Source organism: Oncorhynchus kisutch, linkage group LG16 (assembly GCF_002021735.2).
Source record: "Oncorhynchus kisutch isolate 150728-3 linkage group LG16, Okis_V2, whole genome shotgun sequence".
Taxonomy (NCBI): domain Eukaryota; kingdom Metazoa; phylum Chordata; class Actinopteri; order Salmoniformes; family Salmonidae; genus Oncorhynchus; species Oncorhynchus kisutch.
In genome coordinates this window covers 19,594,628-19,618,871 of record NC_034189.2, presented here as the reverse complement: position 1 = coordinate 19,618,871, position 24,244 = coordinate 19,594,628, and the positions used below count along the sequence as shown (strand labels likewise).

At 45.9% G+C, this 24,244-nt stretch overlaps 1 protein-coding gene across 2 annotated transcripts in view; it reads left to right on the top strand.

Annotated features, from left to right (window-relative positions):
- Positions 1-24,244, top strand: part of LOC109884108 (ephrin-B2) — a 29,563-nt gene that overhangs the window by 451 nt on the left and 4,868 nt on the right. Inside the window, exons 2-4 of one of the 2 annotated variants that reach the window (XM_031791950.1) lie at positions 16,061-16,153; positions 19,705-19,776; positions 23,287-24,244. The exon at positions 23,287-24,244 is cut by the window's right edge and continues 4,868 nt beyond it. In XM_031791950.1, coding sequence (XP_031647810.1) covers positions 16,096-16,153; positions 19,705-19,776; positions 23,287-23,738 — 582 coding nt within the window. In that variant the 5' untranslated portion in view covers positions 16,061-16,095 and the 3' untranslated portion in view covers positions 23,739-24,244. Of the gene's footprint in view, positions 1-15,377; positions 16,154-19,704; positions 19,777-23,286 lie in introns of those variants that run through there. The other variant, XM_020476113.2, reaches the window with a different exon arrangement.

The window sequence follows — 24,244 nt, the reverse complement described above, 5'->3', positions numbered from 1 at the left end:
TGTGTGGTGTGTGTGTGCGTCTGCTCTAGCAGTCTACTCCTCTACAGTAAAGTTGTGTGTCTGTGACATTTGGCATTAATGTGATCCAGAAATAAACGCCTTTTAAGAGTTCCTCTAAAAGATCCCATCCCTCCTACGGCCTTTTTTCTACTCTCTCTCTCACACACTCTTCGTCTGCCCTCCGCATCCCTTTTCTTCATTTAGTTTCCCCCCTCCTCCTCTCTTCCATTGCTCCCTCTTTCTCTCTGTGTCACCGAATGTTTTCTCATTCTCTCGTTTCTCCCATCAGACCGTTGACCCACTTCCCTCTTTTTGCATCCCTCCTTCCCTTATCGCTCCTTCTCTCCCTCTCCATCCCTCCTTCTCTCCAGCCCTCCTTCCCTTATCGCTCCTTCTCTCCCTCTCCCCCTCCTTCCCTCCCTCATCTTTTAGACTTTCGTCCCCCAAAAGTTTTTGCACTCCCTTCTTCCTCTTCTCCCCATCCTACCCCCCTCCCTCTTCCTCCTCTCCCCATCCTACCCCCCTCCCTCTTCCTCTTCTCCCCATCCTACCCCCCTCCCTCTTCCTCCTCTCCCCATCCTCCCTCTTCCTCCTCTCCCCATCCTCCCTCCCTCCTCTCCCCATTCTATCTATCTCCCTCTCTCCCTCCCTCCCTCTTCCTCCTCTCCCCTTCCTACCTCCCTCCTTCGCTTCCTCTTACTCTACTCCCCATCCTCCCTCCCTCCTGTCATCTTCCTACCTCCCTCCTTCCCCTTCCTCTTACTCTACTCCCATCCTCCCTCTTCCTCCTCTCCCCATCCTCCCTCCCTCCTCTCCCCATTCTATCTCCCTCCCTCCCTCCCTCCCTCCCTCCCTCCCTCCCTCCCTCCCTCCCTCCCTCCCTCCCTCCCTCCCTCCCTCCCTCCCTCCCTCCCTCCCTCCCTCCCTCCCTCCCTCCCTCCCTCCACCTCCTGTCACCTCCCTCCCCCACTCACTCTTCCTACTGGTACCTCCCTCCCTCCCTCCCTCCCTCCCTCCCTCCCTCCCTCCCTCCCTCCCTCCCTCCTCCCTCCCTCCCTCCCTCTACCTCCTGTCACCTCCCTCCCCCACTCACTCTTCCTACTGTCACCTCCCTCCCTCTTCCTCCTTCCCTTCCTCTCCTACTCCCCATCCTCCCTCCCTCCCTCCCTATCACTTCCTCCTGTCACCTCCCTCCCTCTTCCTCCTTCCCTTCCTCTCCTCCACTCCCCATCCTCCTCCCTCCCTCTTCCTCCTGTCACCTCCCTCCCTCCCTCCGTCTTCCTCCTTCCCTTCCTCTCCTCCTCTCCCCATCCTCCCTCCCTACCTCCCACTTCCTCCTGTCACCTCCCTCCCTCTTCCTCCTTCCCTCCCCTCCTCCCTCCCTTCTCTTCTCATCTCACAATAAGGTGTCTAGTGTAAAGAAGCTTAAAGTGTGTTTGTGAAAGAAACCAAAAAAACAGTTGGCGTATAGCATAGTGCATCAGCCACACTCCTCCATATCAACCACTAGCATGGTAGCAACGTTCTCTCAGTGTTGCTCTGACGTCGTGGAGGAGTGTTTTGATGTTTTGATATGGCTGTCTCCGATTTGACTGTGACGTCCTACTGAGCTGTCCAGCTGAACACAACAGAAATAGTTATTTATTCTGTTTGAACACACAGAGACCACACACACTGACACACACACACACGCACGCATGCACACACACACACACACACACACACACACACACACACACACACACACACACACACACATAGTTTATTTCTAGCAGAATGTAATTGCACACATCATAATCAGACAGAGACAATGTCAGTGTGGATCTGCCTTAGAGGAACGAAGATAGTCCCAAAGAAAGCTGGAACTGGGTATACAAAGGCTGTCTCTCCAATGGCACAATATTCCCTATAGTGCACTGCTTTTGACCAGGGCCCATAGTGCACTATATAGGGAATAGGGTGCCATTTTGTTGTCAAAGAGAATCAAAGACAGAGGTAGAGAGATCGAGAGAGAGAGAGAGAGAGAGAGACTGAGAGAGAAGGGGACGAGAGAGAGACAGAGAGAGAGAAGGGGGAAGAGAGAGAGACTGAGCTAGAGAGAGAGAGAGAGAGAAGGGGATGAGAGAGAGACTGAGAGAGAAGGGGACGAGAGAGAGACCGAGAGAGAGACTGAGAGAGAAGGGGACGAGAAAGAGACAGAGAGAGAAGGTGACGAGAGAAAGACAGAGAGAAGGGGAAGAGAGAGACTGAGAGAGAAGGGGACGAGAGAGAGACCGAGAGAGAAGTGGGTGAGAGAGAAGGGGACGACAGAGAGACGGACTGAGAAGGGGAAGAGAAAGAGAGACTGAGAGAGAAGGGGAAGAGGGAGAGACCGAGAGAGAAGGGGAAGAGAGAGAGACCGAGAGAGAAGGGGAAGAGAGAGAGACCGAGAGAGAAGGGGATGAGAGAGAGACTGAGAGAGAAGGGGAAGAGAGAGAGACTGAGATAGAAGGGGAAGAGAGAGAGACTGAGAGAGAAGGGGAAGAGAGAGAAGGGGAAGAGAGAGAGACTGAGAGAGAGAGACCGAGAGAGAAGGGGAAGAGAGAGAGAGAGAAGGGGAAGAGAGAGAGACCGAGAGAGAAGGGGAAGAGAGAGAGACTGAGAGAGAGAGACCGAGAGAGAAGGGGAAGAGAGAGAGAGAGAAGGGGAAGAGAGAGACTGAGAGAGAAGGGGAAGAGAGAGAGACTGAGAGAAGGGGACGAGAGAGAAGAGGAAGAGAGAGAGACTGAGAGAGAAGGGGAAGAGAGAGAGAGACTGAGAGAGAAGGGGAAGAGAGAGAGAGACTGAGAGAGAAGGGGAAGAGAGAGAGATTGAGAGAGAAGGGGAAGAGAGAGAGACTGAGAGAGAAGGGGAAGAGAGAGACTGAGAGAGAAGGGGACGAGAGAGAGACAGAGAGACGGGGAAGAGAAAGACAGACTGAGAGCAAAGGGGAAGAGAGAGAGACAGAGAGAAGGGAGAGAGAGACTGAGAGAGAAGGGGAAGAGAGAGAGACTGAGAGAGAAGGGGACGAGAGAGTGACTGAGAGAGAAGGGGACGAGAGAGAGACAGAGAGAAGGGGAAGAGAAAGACAGACTGAGAGAGAAGGGAGAGAGAGACAGAGAGATGGGGAAGCGAGAGAAAGATGGAGACGAAGATTGAAAAAGAGAGTGTTATTTTCCTTTTACTACTACTTAAATTCAGACTCAAAACGTATTTTCAAGTGTTCATGTGAGAATGCCGTTGTTAGAGTTGTCAGAATATGTTAGTGTGTCAGTGTCTGTGTGTGAGTGTGCCTCTACAAAAGTGTGTGTCTGAGCTAGCGACTGCGTAAGTGTGTGTGGTAGCCTGAAGGGTAGGCCTAAAAAGGGGACAGGAAGAACTCTGAGCTAATGGGAGCTTTAAGACACGACACAGTAGAGAGAGAGAGAGAGACGGGCGGCTCGTTGAATCCTGTGCTGCCAGGGGAGTGGACAGGCAGAGGTGTTTTAGTCTATATCTGGGAGAGACATGAGGATACAGACAGGTTTTTTTTTTTACTCTGATTTACGGCTGCATGAGCAAAGAGCAGAGGATAGAGAGATTGAGGGAGGAGACGGAGGGAGGAGAGAGGCCGGCATTGACCCATTTCTTCAGGCCTTTATTCTATAACGGAGACCGGCCACACACACAGACACACTCTCATTCTCAAACACTCACATACTCCCAGACACACTCTAAAACACATACACACACACACCATACAAGCACCATACAGCACACCAGCACTCAACCATCCCCTTCAAGACTCCAAGAGATTATCTACAAATACCCACAGTTGCTATGGACAGTCATTCTATTGGCAGCTAGACACTGAAGGGTATAGTGTTACACCAACATGTTACTCATCTCGACTTTACATACACTACATGACCAAAAGTATGTGGACACCTGCTCGTTGAACATCTCATTCCAAGATCATGGGCATTAATATGGACTTCCCTTTGCTGCTATAACAGCCTCCACTCTTCTGAGAAAGCTTTCCTCTAGATGTTGGAACATTGCTGCGGGGACTTGCTTCCGTTCAGCCACAAGACCATTAGTGAGGTTGGGCACTGATGTTGGATGATTAGGCCTGGCTCGCAGTCTGTGTTCCAATTCATCCCAAAGGTGTTCAATGGGGTTGAGGGCAGGGCTCTGTGCAGACCAGTCAAGTTCTTCCACACCGATCTCCACAAACCATTTATGTATGGACCTCGCTTTTTGCACGTGAGCACTGTTATGCTGTAACAGGAAAGGGCCTTCCTCAAACTGTTGCCATAAAGTTGGAAGCACAGAATCGTATAGAACGTCGTTGTATGCTGTAGTGTTAACCATGAAAAACAGCCCCAGACCATTATCCCTCCTCCACCAAACTTTACAGTTGGCACTATGCATTGGGGCAGGTAGCGTTCTCGTGGCATCTCCCAAACCCAGATTCGTCCGTCGCTTGGCATTGCGCATGGTGATCTTAGTCTTGTGTGCAGCTGCTCGGCCATGGAAACCCATTTCATTAAGTTCCTAACAAGCAGTTATTGTGCTGACGTGGCTTCCATAGGCAGTTTGGAACTTGGAAGTGAGACGATTTTTGGCGCTACGCACTTCAGCACTCGGCGGTCCCGTTCTGTGAGCTTGGGGCGTCAGGGTAGCCTAGTGGTTAGAGCTTTGGACTAGTAACCGAAAGGTTGCAAGTTCGAATCCCCGAGCTGACAAGGTACAAATCTGTCATTCTGCCCCTGAACAGGCAGTTAACCCACTGTTCCTAGGCCGTCATTGAAAATAAGAATTTGTTCTTAACTGACTTGCCTAGTAAAATAAAGGTAAAAATTAAATTGTGTGGCCTACCACTTCCCGGCTGAGCCGTTGTTGCTCCAGACGTTTCCACTTCACAATAACAGCACTTACAGTTGACTGGGGCAGCTCTAGCAGTGCAGAAATTTGACGAACTGACTTGTTGGAAAGGTGGCATCTTATGATGGTGCCACGTTGAAAGTGACTGAGCTCTTCAGTAAGGCTATTTTACTGCCAATGTTTGTCTATGGAGATTGCATGGCTGTGTAAACAATTTCATATTCCTGTCAGCAACAGGTGTGGCTGAAACAGCCAAATTCACTATTTTAAGGGTTGTCCACATACTTTTATTTATATAGTGTACTTCCTGCCTAGAATGTTCAGTACCAAGTACCAAGCTGATGAGACCATGAACCTTATGCTCCTCTATTCAATCTATTTCTATACTCTCCCAAAGCTATTGAAGTGTTATGGGCATGAAGGACATTGAAGGGCCCTGTCTATTCAAATCCACTGTCAGTATGAAATATTTCATCTATAGAAAACACACAACACACCCTCTCTCTCCAATGCACCCGATGCCCTCAGATGAGGACTCTGACCCAGTTCAGACTGTAGCATCTCTCTTCGCTGTCCTACATCACTGCTGCTTTACCGGCGACATTCCCTCAATGTTACGCAAGTGTTCTTTCGCCGCTCCTCAATCCTTTCTGCTCTTAATGCTCACATTGGCTCATAGTCCTCTGGGGCAGCTATCTATAGACCTGTTTTCTCCTTTCTCCCTCTGTCGGCCTGTCTGCCTCTCTCTTTCTCTGTCTCTCTCTCTTTCTCTGTCTCTTTCTCTGTCTCTCTCTCTCTCTCTCTCTCTCTCTCTCTCTCTCTCTCTATCTCTCTCTCTCTCTCTCTCTCTCTCTCTCCCTGTCCTATGACTCTGATGACAGTAAGCAGGTTTACATGTTAGGTCTGTTGGTTAGATTGTTTGTTGATGTAGCGACAGGATTGTCTAAAAGTATTATTGTTTAGAGGTCAGAGATGAATAACCTATGCAGCAACCTGTATTACATATCACACACACCCACACACACACCCACACACACACTCTCACACACACACACACACACACACACACACACACACACACACACACACACACACACACACACACACATACACACACACACACACACACACACACACACACACACACACACACACACACACACACACACACACACACACACACACACACACACACACACACACACACACACACACACACACACACACACACACATATCAGATACACACTCATGCATGCACACTGACCCACACGCGCACACACACAGGTATGCACACACAGACACAAACTGTAGTTCAACGCAGAATGCACACACACGCACCTGGCTCATTCAGCCAGTCATTGAACAACATCCAACACATTATCCACAGAACCTTTCCAATTGCCACTGCATTGTCAAACACAATAAAGAATTGGCATGCTGAACTCTGAATTTTCTGTATAAGAGCAGTCTGTTTGGATGCAGGGTTACAATAGATGATTAAAAACAAAAAACACTGTTTTAAGTGAGATGTAGGCATTGGTCTGAAACCGAAAAAGAAAGGAAATTCACTTGAGCACCACAATGCCTACTTCACCCCTGCTCTACCAAGGCTTTCCAGCACACAGCTTTGACCTACTACAGTAGCTATGTTGGTCTATTGTACTTCCAACAATGTGTAGGCAGCCTGAGGGAGGTGTCAAAAAGTACACACGAAAGAGAATGGTCATTCTATCCTCTCTGGTAGGCGAAACCAGGACCTTTGAATCCCAGGGCACTGATGCTAACCGTTACACTACAAACCCAGTTTATAGATACGTCAACTTGACACGCTATTTAAATGGGCAATGTGGTGATGACATCATGCGTTGGCTCCAAAATGTTGTTGTTGTTGTTGTCTAAAACAGTTGATGTGTTGAAAACAGTTACATGTTATCACATACTGTAGCTAACAGGTCGCACAAGCAAGCAATGATCATGATGGTGCTGTTGTTTTACCTGCGTGTGTAATACTGTGTAATACTTTTCACTTGTGGATGGCGACGGTTTTCAGGAACACATTGAAAAGGTAGTTGATCAGTTGGCACAAATTTGGAGTATAATGACCTGAAGAAAATTGCATTGACAGCGTACTGAATGAATGAATAAGTAAAAGTGTAGAATTGTCTCTGGATCTTCTGAGTGTCCAGGTCAGCAGTTTACACAGACTTCAGCCAAATGAAAACCTTCCATAGCTAAATATACCTAGCTAGCTAGCTACCTTCCTTTTGCTTCTCATCCTACTGGTGTAAGCTAGCTATCTACAGCTGCTAGCCTTCTACTAGCTAGCTGCTACTATTGGATAGCATCCGAGTTGCACCCAGATTTAGAACTCTGAGATTCAACTGAAAAGATGTTAGCATTGCAGAAATGCTACAAAAAGAAAGCACATTGTTGGTTTTTATTGGGCATAAATGTGTACGTGAGTGAGGTAAATTGGGAATTTAGTCAAAACTGTACCTTCAAACTTATTCAGTCAAGATGGATCTTAGTCCAATGGTCACCTTATGGAGGCTGTAACCTGGTTTTAATCCGACGTCTAGAATTTGAGCTAAATGTATTACATTTTGAGTTTTCATCCCAATATTGCACTTTATACACATCGCAGAAGACTGAAATATAACAAAACGGTTTGACATAGAAACACTGTATTTTTTACATTTAAATTCTGAAAAATATGAATAACATTCCACCCATCCACCCACTAGAGGACGCTTTGGTCATTCGACTGCAGGAAAGGGGTACCTGTCTCCTCCCCTTCATCTACGCTGATTGAAGTGGATTTAACAAGTGACATAAGGGATGATAGCTTTCACCTGGATTCATCTGGTCAGCATGTCATGGAATGAACAGGTGTTCTTCAAGTTTTGTACACTCAGTGTATGATGGTAGGGAGCTTCAACCAAAGCATACGATAGTCACACCATCTGGCGTAACTATAATTAGTATTAGCATTACAATTTCCTTTCTATCTCCCCACACTGTCAGTCAGCCTAATGGATGAGAAACACATCACCGTACTGTAGAGCAGGGGTAGGCAACTAGATTCAGCCACCAGATGATTTTTATCAGAGTGGATGGTCAGGGGGCCAGAACATAATTATAATAATTTGTACACTGCAAATTGACCACAGCTAAGCCCCAAAATAAATTGTGTATGAAAATAATAATGATTTACTACCTTGATTACATTGATTACTATCATGTCTCTTTTTTGTGCACGTGTGTGTGTGTATGTGCCTAAGTGTGTGTGTGTGTGTGTGTGTATGTGCCTAAGTGTGTGTATGTGTGTGTGTGTGTGTGTGGCGAAGATCAGGTGTGTCCCTGACATCCAACAAGCTCTCACAGTCTCACTGCGGAACCTGATGTTTGTCGCTAAACATCCCATCTGGAAGGTTACGTTTAGTTATTCATCCTGAATTGGTACAGGTTAAGGTTTGGGATAGGGTTAAAACAACAAGAAGACGAAACAGGTGCCTAGCATTGAGATTGAACACGCGGCCACCGTTGTTTGCGGCCTACTTAATGGTAGTAGCTCTCCTGGTTGTCCTTAGTGGCCGGCTTTTAAGTCATCTGCCGATGTCCTGCTTACCTGGACGGACGTCGAATTTTGAAGTGGCTCTTGAGCGACCTGACAGTGACAAGCCCTCCTCACTGGGAGGACCCTGTGGCCCTGAGGTCTAGATGCTCGGTGTGTGTGTGTGTGTGTGTGCATGTCAATGTTTAAGGTTAATAGGATGGGATTCCACACATCCCACCCCCCAGGACAGAGACATGTAGAGAGGGAGGGGGGAGACACAGGGAGAAAAGAGGGAGAGGTGAGAGTGTTGGGGGGGTGAAGGTAATTCTGTCCGATAGATGAAAAGTGAATAACTGCTGAGAATTAGAATGTCATTGAGCACAGAGGGGAGATCAACCACACGCAAGGCAAGCAGAGATACCGAGATCATTCCCCCTGACACAAAGGAGTGTGTGTGTGTCCATGTCTGTGTGTGTGTCCATGTCTGTGTGTGTGTCCATGTCTGTGTGTGTGTCCATGTCTGTGTGTGTGTCCATGTCTGTGTGTGTGTTTCTGTCTGTGTGTGTGTCCATGTCTGTGTGTGTGTCCATGTCTGTGTGTGTGTTTCTGTCTGTGTGTGTGTCCATGTCTGTGTGTGTGTCCATGTCTGTGTGTGTGTCCATGTCTGTGTGTGTGTCCATGTCTGTGTGTGTGTTTCTGTCTGTGTGTGTGTCCATGTCTGTGTGTGTGTCCATGTCTGTGTGTGTGTCCATGTCTGTGTGTGTGTCCATGTCTGTGTGTGTGTCCATGTCTGTGTGTGTGTGTCCATGTCTGTGTGTGTGTCCATGTCTGTGTGTGTGTCCATGTCTGTGTGTGTGTCCATGTCTGTGTGTGTGTCCATGTCTGTGTGTGTGTCCATGTCTGTGTGTGTGTCCATGTCTGTGTGTGTGTCCATGTCTGTGTGTGTGTTTCTGTCTGTGTGTGTGTCCATGTCTGTGTGTGTGTTTCTGTCTGTGTGTGTGTCCATGTCTGTGTGTGTGTCCATGTCTGTGTGTGTGTCCATGTCTGTGTGTGTGTCCATGTCTGTGTGTGTGTCCATGTCTGTGTGTGTGTCCATGTCTGTGTGTGTGTCCATGTCTGTGTGTGTGTTTCTGTCTGTTTGGTTAGTAATAGTGGAGATAGGCTATGGTAAGTCTCCACTGTGTCTGTATGTGGTGTGTGAGTGCAAATGTATATGCGCGTGTGTGTGTGTCTCAGTGTGTGTGTGTGTGTGTGTGTGTGTCCAGCATGTGATCTTTAACCTGTCACCATTACTCTGCATACTATGTCCTGTTATGAATACACGTACACGCACACACACATTTAGTTATTTTATTCTCGTGGGGACCTAAAATGAATTTCCAATCAAAATGATATTTTCCTTAACCCTAAACCTAACCTTAACCCTAAACCTAACCAAGGCTAAAATAGCCCTTGTCCTCATGGGGACGTGGGAGATCCCAAGTCCCCATGAGGGAGAATTTTCCTTGTTTCCACAAGGACAGAAGAACCAACACACACACACACACACACACTGTGGTACTGCAACCCCGTAAACAACCTTCCAGTGTTTGCTACAATGGAAAAATGAGGTTTCTCAATTTTCTCCATCGAAAACAGCTTAGGAAATCCTCATGCCATGTTGGAACTAATCTTCCTTGTGTATTTCTATATTTCCAGCTTGGCAGAATGCATGCAGAGAAAGAGTGTCACAGCTAGATCTTGGGTTATGGATCAAAAGAATGCTTTTCCAGGGTGAAAACACATGCCGTACACGAGAAGGCCTTTCTCTTTGTCTACACAGCTTAGTGCGTTGAAGTCAGCTGTCAGGGAAAGGGTTGTGATACCTTCGTTAATGCGTCACACAGAGGTTCTAAAAGTGTTCCGTGTGAGTTATAAAGGGTTCTAGAGTTACAGGAAATATGAAGTATGATCCTAGATTTTAAAGAGTTGAGAAGAGACAATATGCATCCCTAACATAAGTCTTTCTCAGGTGTGTGTGTGTGTGTGTGTGTGTGTGTGTGTGTGTGTGTGTGTCGAGGAAGGGGGAGATAGTAGTTAAAGCTTCATCATTTGTCTGACATGTAGATAAACCGTAACCCAGTGGAGCAGGAGGCCTACAAATAAGTACAGGAACCGACTGTACATTTTTTATTTTGACAGAAAAAATATACAGTAGGTCCAGCAATCACCTACTGTATAGTAATGTAGTTTTGTTGAATTCATTATTCTTAGGACAACATGTGTGAATACACACACACACACACACACACGCACGCGTGCGCGCCTTTCTCGGCATGTGTATGAGACAAGCTTTGTTATAACATACTCCGGAGACAGAACACCTGGAACTAAGAGATACCAATGGATTCACGTTTACTTATACAGATTGAAGCCTGTCACACACACACACACACACACACACCATCGCTCCTTACTTAATGTGTGTCTCAGGAACCATACACCCACTCACATTGTCATGTGTGTGTATGTGTGTGTGTCCTATCACGTTCATTACTCCAGACAACAACGGCGCGTCACACATACGCCGTCACAAACACCAGCGGCGAGCGTGGGAGAGGTACACACACAACCATCCACACGCAGGCAGCACGCTCGTTTTGGCTCAGATCCCTTCTCTTTGTACCCTCGCCTTGCTTGTTTGTTTCTACTTTTTGTCCTTTAATCTGCTCTTTTGCTCTGTGCCTCGGCCTTCTGATGATCTTTTACTTTAATCTGTGTGCTCTCTGACAATTTGCAATGTGTATATACTGTATTCTACTGTATTTTAGTCAATGCCATTCCGACATTGCTCCTCCTAATATTTATATATTCCATTCTTTTACTTGTAGATTTGTATGTTTTGTTGTGAATTGTTAGATTTTACTGCACTGTTGGAGGTAGGAAAAGCATTTCACTACACCCGCAATAACATCTGCTAAATATGTGTATGCGACCAATACAATTTTATTTAATTTGATGCTTCTCCAACTGGGTTCCAGCGCCATATGCAGACTGCATTCGACTATTAAACTGTATTCAGACTGTATTCAGACTGTATTAGACTATTAGACTGTATTCAGACTGTATTAGACTATTAGACTGTATTCAGACTGTATTCAGACAGTATTAGACTATTAGACTGTATTCAGACTGTATTACACTGTATTAGACTATTAGACTGTATTCAGACTGTATTCCGACTGTATTCAGACTGTATTAGACTGTATTCAGACTGTATTCAGACTGTATTAGACTATTAGACTGTATTCAGACTGTATTCAGACTGTATTCAGACAGTATTAGACTATTAGACTGTATTCAGACTGTATTACACTGTATTAGACTATTAGACTGTATTCAGACTGTATTCCGACTGTATTCAGACTGTATTACACTGTATTAGACTATTAGACTGTATTCCGACTGTATTCAGACTGTATTACACTGTATTAGACTATTAGACTGTATTCAGACTGTATTCAGACTGTATTACACTGTATTAGACTATTATACTGTATTCAGACTGTATTCAGACTGTATTACACTGTATTAGACTATTAGACTGTATTCAGACTGTATTACACTGTATTAGACTATTAGACTGTATTCCAACTGTATTCAGACTGTATTACACTGTATTAGACTATTAGACTGTATTCAGACTGTATTACACTGTATTATACTATTAGACTGTATTCAGACTGTATTCAGACTGTATTACACTGTATTAGACTATTAGACTGTATTCAAACTGTATTCAGACTGTATTACACTGTATTAGACTATTAGACTGTATTCAGACTGTATTCAAACTGTATTAGACTATTAGACTGTATTCAGACTGTATTCAGACTGTATTACACTGTATTAGACTATTAGACTGTATTCAGACTGTATTCAAACTGTATTAGACTATTAGACTGTATTCAGACTGTATTCAGACTGTATTCAGACTGTATTCAGACTGTATTCAAACTGTATTAGACTATTAGACTGTATTCAGACTGTATTCAAACTGTATTAGACTATTAGACTGTATTCAGACTGTATTAGATTGTATACAGACTGTATTAGACTGTATCAGACTGTATTCAGACTGTATCAGACTGTATTAGACAGTATTCAGACTGTATTAGACAGTATTAGACAGTATTCAGACTGTATCAGACTGTATTCAGACTGTATCAGACTGTATCAGACTGTATTCAAACTGTATCAGACTGTATGAGACAGTATTCAGACTGTATCAGACTGTATTATACTGTATTAGACTGTATTAGACTGTATCAGACTGTATCAGACAGTATTCAAACTGTATCAGACTGTATGAGACAGTATTCAGACTGTATCAGACTGTATTCAGACTGTATCAGACTGTATTCAGACTGTATCAGCCAGTATTCAAACTGCATCAGACTGTATTCAGACTGTATCAGACTGTATTAGATTGTATTCAGACTGTATCAGACAGTATTCAAACTGCATCAGACTGTATTCAAACTGTATCAGACTGTATTAGACTGTATTAGACTGTATTAGACAGTATTCAAACTGTATCAGACTGTATCAGACTGTATCAGACTGTATTCAAACTGTATCAGACTGTATGAGACAGTATTCAGACTGTATCAGACTGTATTCAGACTGTATCAGACTGTATCAGACTGTATTGGATTGTATACAGACTGTATTAGACTGTATCAGACTGTATTCAGACTGTATCAGACTGTATTAGACAGTATTCAGACTGTATTAGACAGTATTAGACAGTATTCAGACTGTATCAGACTGTATTCAGACTGTATCAGACTGTATGAGACAGTATTCAGACTGTATCAGACTGTATTAGACTGTATCAGACTGTATTAGACTGTATTAGACTGTATCAGACTGTATCAGGCAGTATTCAAACTGTATCAGACTGTATGAGACAGTATTCAGACTGTATTCAGACTGTATCAGACTGTATTAGATTGTATTCAGACTGTATCAGACTGTATTCAGACTGCATCAGACAGTATTCAGACGTAATGGCTGCATCAATAGTTGTGCATTATAGATGGAGTAGGGTGCCATTTACCTGTTATACTATATCTGGAACTGGTCTGGTCGGAGAAAGACTTGGACACACATACAGAAGCAGACACACAGGCAGACAGGCTACACACACACACACACATACACCCACGATACACACTTGTCTAAAGCTCTACTCTGGCACAGACTGTGCCGGCTGATTGAGGTTGACTGTGGTATTATTTCATTAATTCAGTTTTTCAACTTGGTCGTCTTTCCCTCCCTTCTATTTTTCGTCGGAGGAAGAGGGTGGCGTCCTCGAGTGCTCTACAAATCCCCATCACTGCTGATCATTGTCTCAATTACTCATCCGTCGCTCCCTCCTTCTTTCCCTCCCTCTCTCCCTCTTTCCCTCCCTCTTTCCCTCCCTCTTTCCCTCCCTCTTTCCCTCCCTCCCTCCCTCCCTCCCTCCCTCCCTCCCTCCCTCCCTCCCTCCCTCCCTCCCTCCCTCCCTCCCTCCCTCCCTCCCTCCCTCCCTCCCTCCCTCCCTATCTTTCCATTCCATTGCTGTTCTCTCTCCTCTCTCAGCTCATCCCAAGTTACTCTGTGTCCACTGCTCCACCCCCAAACCGCATCGTCACATTCCTTCTTTTCTTCTCCTGCTATTTCTCGTTCTCTCTCTTTTCCTGTGTTCCAAAGTGATGTGGTTAAGACTAAAGAGCATGCTACTGCTACTTTCATAATCCCTCTCTTTTATATTTCTCTTTTCTTTGTGTTCTTTTGAGCCATTACCATAAGTGACCACGGCTTAAAGTCGTCTCTTTTCACCTCCCTCTCTCTTCCTCTCTCTCACGCTATGTCTATCACTTCTCATAGTCTACTGCCTCAGTCATGTCAGCAACAGCTTGTCATAAACGATCAGTGTCTCTCTCCTCCCTCTCTCTGCGTTCCCTTGCTCTTATGATCTCAGTGTCTTCTTCGTTAAACTCCCCAAAGCGATCATTTCCCTTCTTCTCTTCCCCTCAATCCTTTTCCAGCCTTTCGGTCCTTTTTTTGTACCTCCATCTGTGCCCCTTTCTCTCCCCTCCATTGTGTTTCTCCTCTCCTCCCATTCAGCCGGTCTCTCCTTTCTCCCCCTCATCGTCTCAAGCATCTCTCCACCGTTCTCTTCGCTCTTCTCTCCATCCCTCCATCTTGATGTCCTTGCCCTCTGCTGATCTCTCTCTCTCTCTCTCTCTCTCTCTCTCTCTCTCTCTCTCTCTCTCTCTCTCTCTCTCTCTCTCTCCTCCTTTTACACTTCCCAACGCTCACAGGCTGGCAGGAGAGATGGAGGGATGGAGAGGTGTGATGAGTTAGGCTCTCTTCTTTCACACCTCTCTCTGGCTCTCCCTTGCTCCCTTATCTCCTCTCCGTCCAACACCTTAGTCTGTAGCCTCAAGCCAAAGAGAGACAAACATGGAGGGAGGGGATGTATTTTTGAGGGAGGAAAGCAAAGGTCTGCCCTTGAGGCTTGAACCAAAAGAGAGGGAGGCGAGAGGTAGAAAGAGAGAGGAGAGAAAGAGAAGGGAAGGGTATGCACAGGCATTTCGCTACTCCCACAATAACATCTGCTAAACACTTGTATGTGACAATATATATATATTTTTTAAGTAATAATAATAATAATTAAAACATAAAAAAATTAAATTTGCTCTCATCCTTTCTCTTCATGCCTCGCCCCTCTCTTCTCTCAATAAATTATTTTAGACTCAGCCTATGGATTACATTAGTCTGTACCAATTTGTGCCATTATGTATCCTCTCTGTTCTCCCCACCTGCACTCCCCCATCTTCTCACCTCTCTTACCCACCCCTCTCCCGGCCTGAACAGTTCTCTAACAAGCAGAGCCTGTTTGGTGGTTCTTTTGGTAAACTTGGATAAAAGCATGGTGATTGCAACACCAGGGTTGTGGGTTCAAATACCAAAATGTTTACTTAACACAAGTAAATTGCATTGGATAAAATCATCTGCTAAATGACCACACTGCTGTACTGTTCCATTACTTATTGCAGATGTCCATTTCTCCATTTTATATCATCGAATCATAAACTTTGATTATCGTCCCTTCGTCATAATAATAATATCATCATCATCATTTAGTCTGGAGCTACAAGCCCATCTCTCTGTCCTCCAGTGTGTTGGTCCAGTCTACATAGTATACTTCTATATCAGGGCAGTTTATTGAAGTTAATTAGTTTGTATTAGTGACTGAGTCCACAGAGCTCAGTCAGTAGGCTGTTAAATGAGATCCTCTGGGCCGAGACCTTAGCACCTATTAAAAGCCTCCCATCTTGTAGGACTGTGACATGTCACGGCTTCTGTGTGAGTTTAATCACTACGCCTGCAAATGTCACTCATGTTTTGGTTGGGTAGAATGGTTTGGCTGTATGAATGGGAGGCATTGTGAAAGGAAGATTGGACTTATTGTATGTGTGTGCATAACTGCGTGTGTACATGCATTTGTTTGTGTGTGTGCATGTGCGTGTGTGTGTGTGTGTGTGTGACACTCCTCCTAATGTGTTCTATGTTCTTCCCCCTCCAGCCACGTCAGATGGGACGCGCCAGGGTCTGGAGAGTATGAGGGGAGGAGTGTGTGCCACGCAGGGCATGAAAGTGGTCCTTAAAGTGGGACAGAGTGAGTACTGACACACACACGCAGTGAAAAACACAGACTACTATATTCTCCTCAGAGAGTATTAGTGTTGATTCGAGGCAGAGAGCTGGAGGAGAGGAGCATCCAGGATCACACAGCTCTAATGAGGCCTGTTGACTTCACTCACTAACACTCTGAACACCACTATTCTCTCCGATACTGGCTCCCTATGCCCGCTCACACCAACTAGTTCTCACAGTCTCACGTCAGAATGATGTTTCTCAAAAGTGTTTAAGGTTAAGTGCAGGCATTCACGCCGAACGGTTAAGGTTAGGGTTAAAGCTCAGGATACTTTTCAAACAAACATCTCAAAAATAACTTTCTAGCACTGGATTCGAACCTGCAACCTTCAGAATCAGAGGCAGATGAGTAAAACCAACTTGAAGGTTACAGCGCTCGCTACTGCTCCTAGTTGCCGGTGTCCATGTCATCTCCCGACGTCCCCAGACCTGGATGGACATCGAATACTGACCTGGCTGCTCCCAGGGTAGGGAGTAGGCTGCTCTTTCTGGGTATCAACACCACTGGTGACCTGGCTGCTCCCAGGGTAGGGAGTAGGCTGCTCTTTCTGGGTATCAACACCACTGGTGACCTGGCTGCTCCCAGGGTAGGGAGTAGGCTGCTCTTTCTGGGTATCAACACCACTGGTGACCTGGCTGCTCCCAGGGTAGGGAGTAGGCTGCTCTTTCTGGGTCTCAACACCACTGGTGACCTGGCTGCTCCCAGGGTAGGGAGTAGGCTGCTCTTTCTGGGTATCAACACCACTGGTGCAGCTCCTGGCTCTGTATATGTACCGTGGCGAGGAAAGGGTCTCTATTGGCCCTGCTAATGACTCTCCTGCTGCGGTTGCCCTTGGGTGACGGAGAGAGGCCAAAGTCATACTTTCTCTTCGATACACATTATCATACTTGGTTGTAAACACACAAATAAATACAGCGGTCAGTAGAATTTTACACACAGATACACACACTAGGTCAGTTCTGTGTCGGTTCGATTATTCAACAATTCTCACGGTTTAGATTATTTGGGTTGAAGGCTGTAACAGCACAGAATAAAACAGTGAATGAATGTCCCATGATGGTAGTGACTGTCCATTACTGCTTATCACTTACTAACCATCATTTATTCACTTTACTTTACTTTAATAAAATACTTCAGTTGTTGAGTATATTACATTTGTTTTATTGATGACTTTATTATTTCATTCCAAGTCATTGTCTCATCTCTATAGAGCTGCTTCCTATGTTTTCTGACTAAATCACTATTTTGTAGTTCTTCAAAGTAAAGAAGGCATACTTTTATGACTGCTGAGTACCAACTATCATATTTAGATCATGTATTTTCAGGTAGAGATGCCTCACGAAGCAACAGCTGCTCTCACAATCGTGTATTCTGACTCTTCTGTAGCAGGCGTACAAAAAACACAGACCGGACAAGTAGATGTGCAATGGATTGTGGTCATTGTAGTTAATTACCACATTTATGTGGTAAACTATGTAGAATATTGGCCTGTTGGAAACTACAACTCCCTACTACATCGAACAATTCAGGCTGGATCTGTGCAATGTCCATATTGAGCTCACAGAAAAACTAAATGGAACTCAAATAATTGAACCAACTTCAATTAGTTTAAAAACTGATAAATAACCCACATTTCGGTTAATCGCTCAGCACTAATACACACAAAATAATACATTTTTACCCACATAGGCATTCTCATTGAACACCCCACCCATTCATCCCTCGTTCCTCTACCCCACCCCACAAGCATACGTACACCCGTCCACACACACACACACACACACACACACACACACACACACACACACACACACACACACACACACACACACACACACACACACACACACACACACACACACTCCTCATAATATGATCCACTCCCTCCTCTCTCCCACACATTTCCCCAACAGTGTTATCTGCTCTGTGTGTTGTTGTGCGTATTGTGGAAGCTCTTATCCTGAGAGGGAAGTGCTGCTGCTGTCTCTATCTCTCCATCATTCTCCACACACAGCCCACCCAGAGGAGATGCATAGCACTCCCTCTATATCTACTTTATTTATTTCTCTCGCTCGCTCTCTCTTTCTTTCATTGCTGGTTCAATGAAAACCGGCATCATTGACTCTCTTTCACCTTTCTTGTTTTCCCCTTGCTCTCCGTTTCACCTCCTCCCTTTTTCTTCATTTCTTTCACTCAAGCCCTCCCTCCCTCCCTCCCTCCCTCCCTCCCTCCCTCCCTCCCTCCCTCCCTCCCTCCCTCCCTCCCTCCCTCCCTCCCTCCCTCCCTCCCTCCCTCCCTCCCTCCCCACCCATCTTCTTTGCTCCTTTCACCCCCCACTCTCTCCCTCAATAACTCCCTCTCCCCCCACCCCACGCCATCCTCCTTGCCCACTCTCTCTCTCTCTCTTTCTCTCTCGCCACTCCTTTCTCTCCTCCTCACCCCATCTCTCCTTCTCTCTCTCCTCTCTTTCTCCCTCTCTCTCTCACTCCCTCTCTCTCCCCCGCTCTCTCCTCTCTCTCGTCCTCTCTCCTTCTCTTCCTCTTCTCTCTGTGTTATATGTTGTGTGTCTGAAAGGTCATGTCTGCTCTGTTCGTCGTCTTAACAAACACTGTGCCACCGCATAGAGATCCCTGATGAGATGGAGCACTGCTCAGCTCTGCTCTGACACACACACACACACACACACACACACACACACACACACACACACACACACACACACACACACACACACACACACACACACACACACACACCTACACAGTTTTAGAAACGTACACTTTCTGAGAAACATACACACAGTCTCTCTTTCTCTCTCTCTCTCGTCTTTCCTACACACACACTAGAGTCCACCCTCAGCAGCCCCAGCAGTCATATTGATCCAAACTCCCCTCATGCCAAGTTCTGATTGGCTGTCTTTCATCAGAGGGCCCGTTGACCAATAATACCTGCCACTGTGTATGAACCTCCGTAAATGTCAGTTAGTGTAGAATTATAGCTCTGCACATAGACTGTGTGTCTGCGTGTGTGTCTCTACATTGTGCAGTCTCTGTGTACTCAGCACAATAGGGACGTTTATTATGTCCCCCTCAGTAAATCTATATGGGACTCTGTCATAGCCATGGCTAGAGGATATTAAGTGTCCTAAATGGCACCCTATTCCCTTTATAGTGCACTACTGTTGACCAGAGCCCATAGGGACGCAGCCTAGCACTTCAGTGGAGCTGTTCCCTGTCTGACAGATGGGATGGTGTGGTAATTGGAGATGATGGGCTTTTATTACAGTTTTATATTCATTGTGGTCATTTTACAAATGGAAACTCTTTAAGTATCCTATTTTAATCTCGTTGGATAGCTCTTTTGGAAAATGACGTTGGAGGACGATCAATATTTAGTTTCATTTAATGGGCCCCAGAGGCGTTGCATTAGCACCACAGAGATCTTATTATTGGTGTACCTGTTTTGAGGTTGTGTTATCTTGACCGGGGTATACCCCTGTTTTTTTCTGCTAGACCCCTATGGACTGCCCCCGAAACCTGCCAAACCAGACCAAAGCGCGGGCCGCACCAACACCAGAAATACAGGTAAGAGGGGTGTGGAAGAGCTTACACACTTACACTGTCATGAGGACAAACTTCAACCAAAAAGACAAAAAAAAGCGAGTGAGTAGAGAGAGGAAGGAAGCGACAGAGAATGAGGGACGGTAAAAAAACGACAGATGGAGGATACGAGCCAGCAACATCTGTGGGGTCTCTATTAATTCCATCCCTCCATCGCTCTCATCCCTCTCTCTGTCCATCCGCTCCTTTCCTCTCCTTCCCTCAGAGCTAAGTGGCGCAGGCGAGGAACGACAGCACTAATAGCTACCCGGAGAGGGGGGAGTAGGGGGGAGACCGGGGGCGCAATTTGAAAGAGTTATTATGGTCGTTAGTTTGGGCGGCCTGGTTTCTGTTGGTCCGCGGAGAGAAGAGAGGAGAGGAAAATTATAAATCTGAGCAGAGAGAGAGAGGAGAGGGAGATAGAGGAGGGGAAAGAGGACAGGAGAGGAGAGGTGTGGAGGGTAGCTGATGCGTGAGGAGAGAAGAGGAAGATGAAAGGATAGGAGAGGAGAGGAGCGGGATGTTGCCTCATGGCAGGGAGCTTGTTGACCTGTTCTTTGTGTGCTGGGTTGTTCTGTCCCAGACACATATTCTGTGTCCCAAACTAAACCCTAGTCCCTATACAGTGCACTACTTTTGACCAGGGCCCATAGGGCTTTAATCAAAGGTAGTGCACTATGTAGGGAATAGGATGCCATTTGGGATGCTGCCACGCAGGCCATTTCTCTAGTGTGAAGTGTAAATGAGAGAACTGATGAGAGTAATGGAGAAAGCACAGAAGACAGAAAAGGGGAGTGAGAAGGGAAGAAGATGGCTTTAGCTGTTGAAAGAGAAAGAGGATCAACACTGAAAAGGGAAGAGAAGCGAGAGGGAGGGACACTAGATGGTTGTACTGTTGAATAGGAAAGAGACAGAGAGTGGGGAGGGAGGGAGGGGGAGGGAGAACGAGGGAATATGAGGATAATAGAGAGAGCTGGTGAAAGGAGTAGGAGGTAATGGAGAGAGATGTTTGGGTAATGGAGGGATGGAGGGAACGAGAGGGGAAGGGAGGGAAGAAAGCGAGAGGGGGAGAGTGGAATTGGCGACTAGTATTAGCGTTTTGCCTCTCTGTCAGTCAGTCAGTTAGTCCTGTGTACGCGGTAGGGGAGCTCGCAATAGGGGGTGATGAAAGGGCGAGCCGAGGGGGGGGATGTTATTATGTCCACAATGACCCAGAGAGAGGGAGAGCCACAGAGTGAGGGGAAGACGAGATGAGAGAAGAGAGGGAGGAGAGAGAAAATGAGTGGGGAATGTGCCAAGAATAATGATAACCCAATCCCACTGCCGCGCTTCGCATTACCAACCTAAACGCTACCAGCACCAACGTTCGCACGGGCAACACGACCACTCCTCACAGGGGGTCCCAAACCCACCAGACACCTGCTGGGCCGTAACCGTACATGCGGTCGGACCGTGCGGTTGGGACCAGGTTCCAACCAGGCAGCTTCACCGTGTGGTCTCAAGCTATAGAGACCCAGATAACTTCCCAAATGGCACCCTATTCCCTATATAGTGCACTACTGTTGACCAGAGTCCTGCACAACGCCCTATGGGCGCTGGTCAGAAGTAGTGCACTAGATAGGGAATTGGGTGCCATATGGGACACCGCATAAACCACCCAACCATTTGGGCTCCTTCATGTGGATAGCGCTAATGCTACGTAAACAGCGTTGTTAGGCTTAAGGGATGTAGCGCTACCTTGATCCACACACTGTAGGTTGCTGTGGCCTCAAGCCAGAGCCAGCCTCTCAGTAGGCCTCTCCACAGGCACAGAGGAACATTCCAAACACTCTTATATCCAATGCCATCCACTTATTCATGTGGATAGACAGACCACATATGGTCACGGTCACATTGGCTGCATTTTTGCTGCATTCCTCCTGGTGTAGCCTTTCGTGTTCGTGCCACTATAACTGAAGGGAGACTGTTAGTCACCTTGCTGTGGTGTAGACTGTTTATTGGCGCGTAGTATTAACATGTAAGAGGTTACACTCTGAAAAGGCACGTTGCCAAAACCTTGGTTCCACCACCTGAGTTTTAGCACATAAAGAGTTTATAGAACATAATATTAGAACGTTGGACTTTCTTGTCGTTATTCACAAAAGTAATTTAATTACTGTACTGCATTCGTTTTGAAACACGTTACCCCCAACTAGGGATTAGCATGTGTAACCGGGATGTCGCAATAACACAGCAGTAAATTAGCAAAAAATGAAATAGCACATTATCCAAACAGGTTGTCACATAGAAGTCTTTATCCTTGCGTATATACTTCATGTATAATTGACACTCCCGAATGCAGTCAATAAACCCTACAGGAAACCTTTACAGAATAGTCTATTAAATAACGCGTGCCTCTTTGAGCTGTCATTGTGACTCTTCAGAGAGTTTGATAGACCTGTGCACAATTCACTAGATAGGCTGTCTGTTAACAATTCAGAAAGGCATGAGGGAAAATTCTATCTTCTCCTGTTCTAGAGCCTAGGCAATTTTCTGATCCAGTCCCAATCCCACCGAAAACCCAAATCCTGACTACTGTCTCGCATGAAAATTCCTAACTTTATTCTGTAATTCATAGGTTGCATTATCATAACACGTCTCTCCGCTATAACATTTTCCCGCTTCTCTGCCCTTATGAGAGCTTCCAGTAGAGAATGTATGATCAACACACAGTAGGCTGGTGTTTTTTTATTTAGCTAGGCAAGTCACCATCTGTCATTATTCATGAGCTGATCTGCTGTCTGTATAATCATCAACTAGATTTTGCCAAATAAATGAGTTGTTCTGTCAATCGTTGAAGGAAGTGATCTAGCAAGCTTCGCCACTTTGGTCATTTGACTTTTGTTTGACTGGCGTTACAAACTTTGTATGATTCGACAACACTGTAGCCTACTCGGAGTACACTCTGTGTTGAGATAGCCTACTGCTTGAAATGCGCTGAATTAGTTGAGGAACATGAGAATGCTCGGAATTTATGAATGACCTGTTTCGCAATTCACAACAATGTCATTGGTGATCAAAGATAGAGTAACTATCTTGACTAAATATCAGTTTCATTTGCTCTGCGATCTTCACATGGTGGCACAGCACCCCTCTTGTTTGGGGAGAACCCTGGCATAGTGACTTGGTTTTCAGTGCTTTAAATGGCCACTTCAAATTTATGCAGTATTTCGTTGGATAAATATGAATGAATCCAGTATTGAAACTTGGCCTATTTCGGGAAAATATTTATCCCTACAACCAACACTGAACATATGAAATGTAAAAGGTTAGTGAAATTGAAAGAGATATTTTGGGATTTTGGCAATGAGGGCAATTATCTGCTTCCTTCAAACTGCACACAGACAAAAAGGGTATCCAGGAGTTCATCTGACTCTGGGGAAGTAGATAAAGGGCCTCATTGACAAAATCACAAAGTATCCTTTTAAAGTAAACATTTATTGTGTCATTTTACAGGTGGTGCTGGTAACACCACTCATCCCAGGATTCCTAGCGGTGACGGCGGTGGTTCGGGAGGCACGGGTGGTGAGAACGGACCCCTTCCCCCCTCCAACGTGGCTGTCATCGCCGGCGCCGCAGGAGGCTCCGCCTTTCTCCTCCTGGTCACCGCGGTGATCTGCGTGGTGTGTTACCGGCGGCGACACGCCAAGCACTCGGAGTCCCACCACCCACCCCTGTCGCTGTCCTCCCTCACCAGCCCCAAGAGGCACGGCGGTGGGCACGGGGGAGGCCACGGGAGCGGGAATAACAACGGCTCGGAACCCAGTGACATCATCATCCCCCTGCGGACTTCGGACTCGGCGTACTGCCCTCACTACGAGAAGGTGAGCGGGGACTATGGCCACCCCGTCTATATCGTCCAGGAGATGCCCCCCCAGAGCCCAGCCAACATCTACTACAAAGTATGAAGGTCGTCACCATGACAACCTACAGTACCACCAACTACCACCCTTCCCTGTTCTATACAGTACAGTACCACTTACAACCTACCTACAATATACCCTGTTCTATACAGTATAGTACCACCTACAACCTACCTACAACCTACCCTGTTCTATACAGTACAGTACCACCTACAACCTACCTACAATATACCCTGTTCTATACAGTACAGTACCACCTACAACCTACCTACAACATACCCTGTTCTATACAGTACAGTACCACCTACAACCTACCTACAATATACCCTGTTCTATACAGTACAGTACCACCTACAACCTACCTACAACATACCCTGTTCTATACAGTACAGTACCACCTACAACATACCTACAATATACCCTGTTCTATACAGTACAGTACCACCTACAACCTACCTACAACAGTCCCTCAATGACTTACTCCAAAAGCAGATGTTTAGGGCACTATACAGCATATGAACTGCCCTATCCAACCCCAGCCACAGCCACAA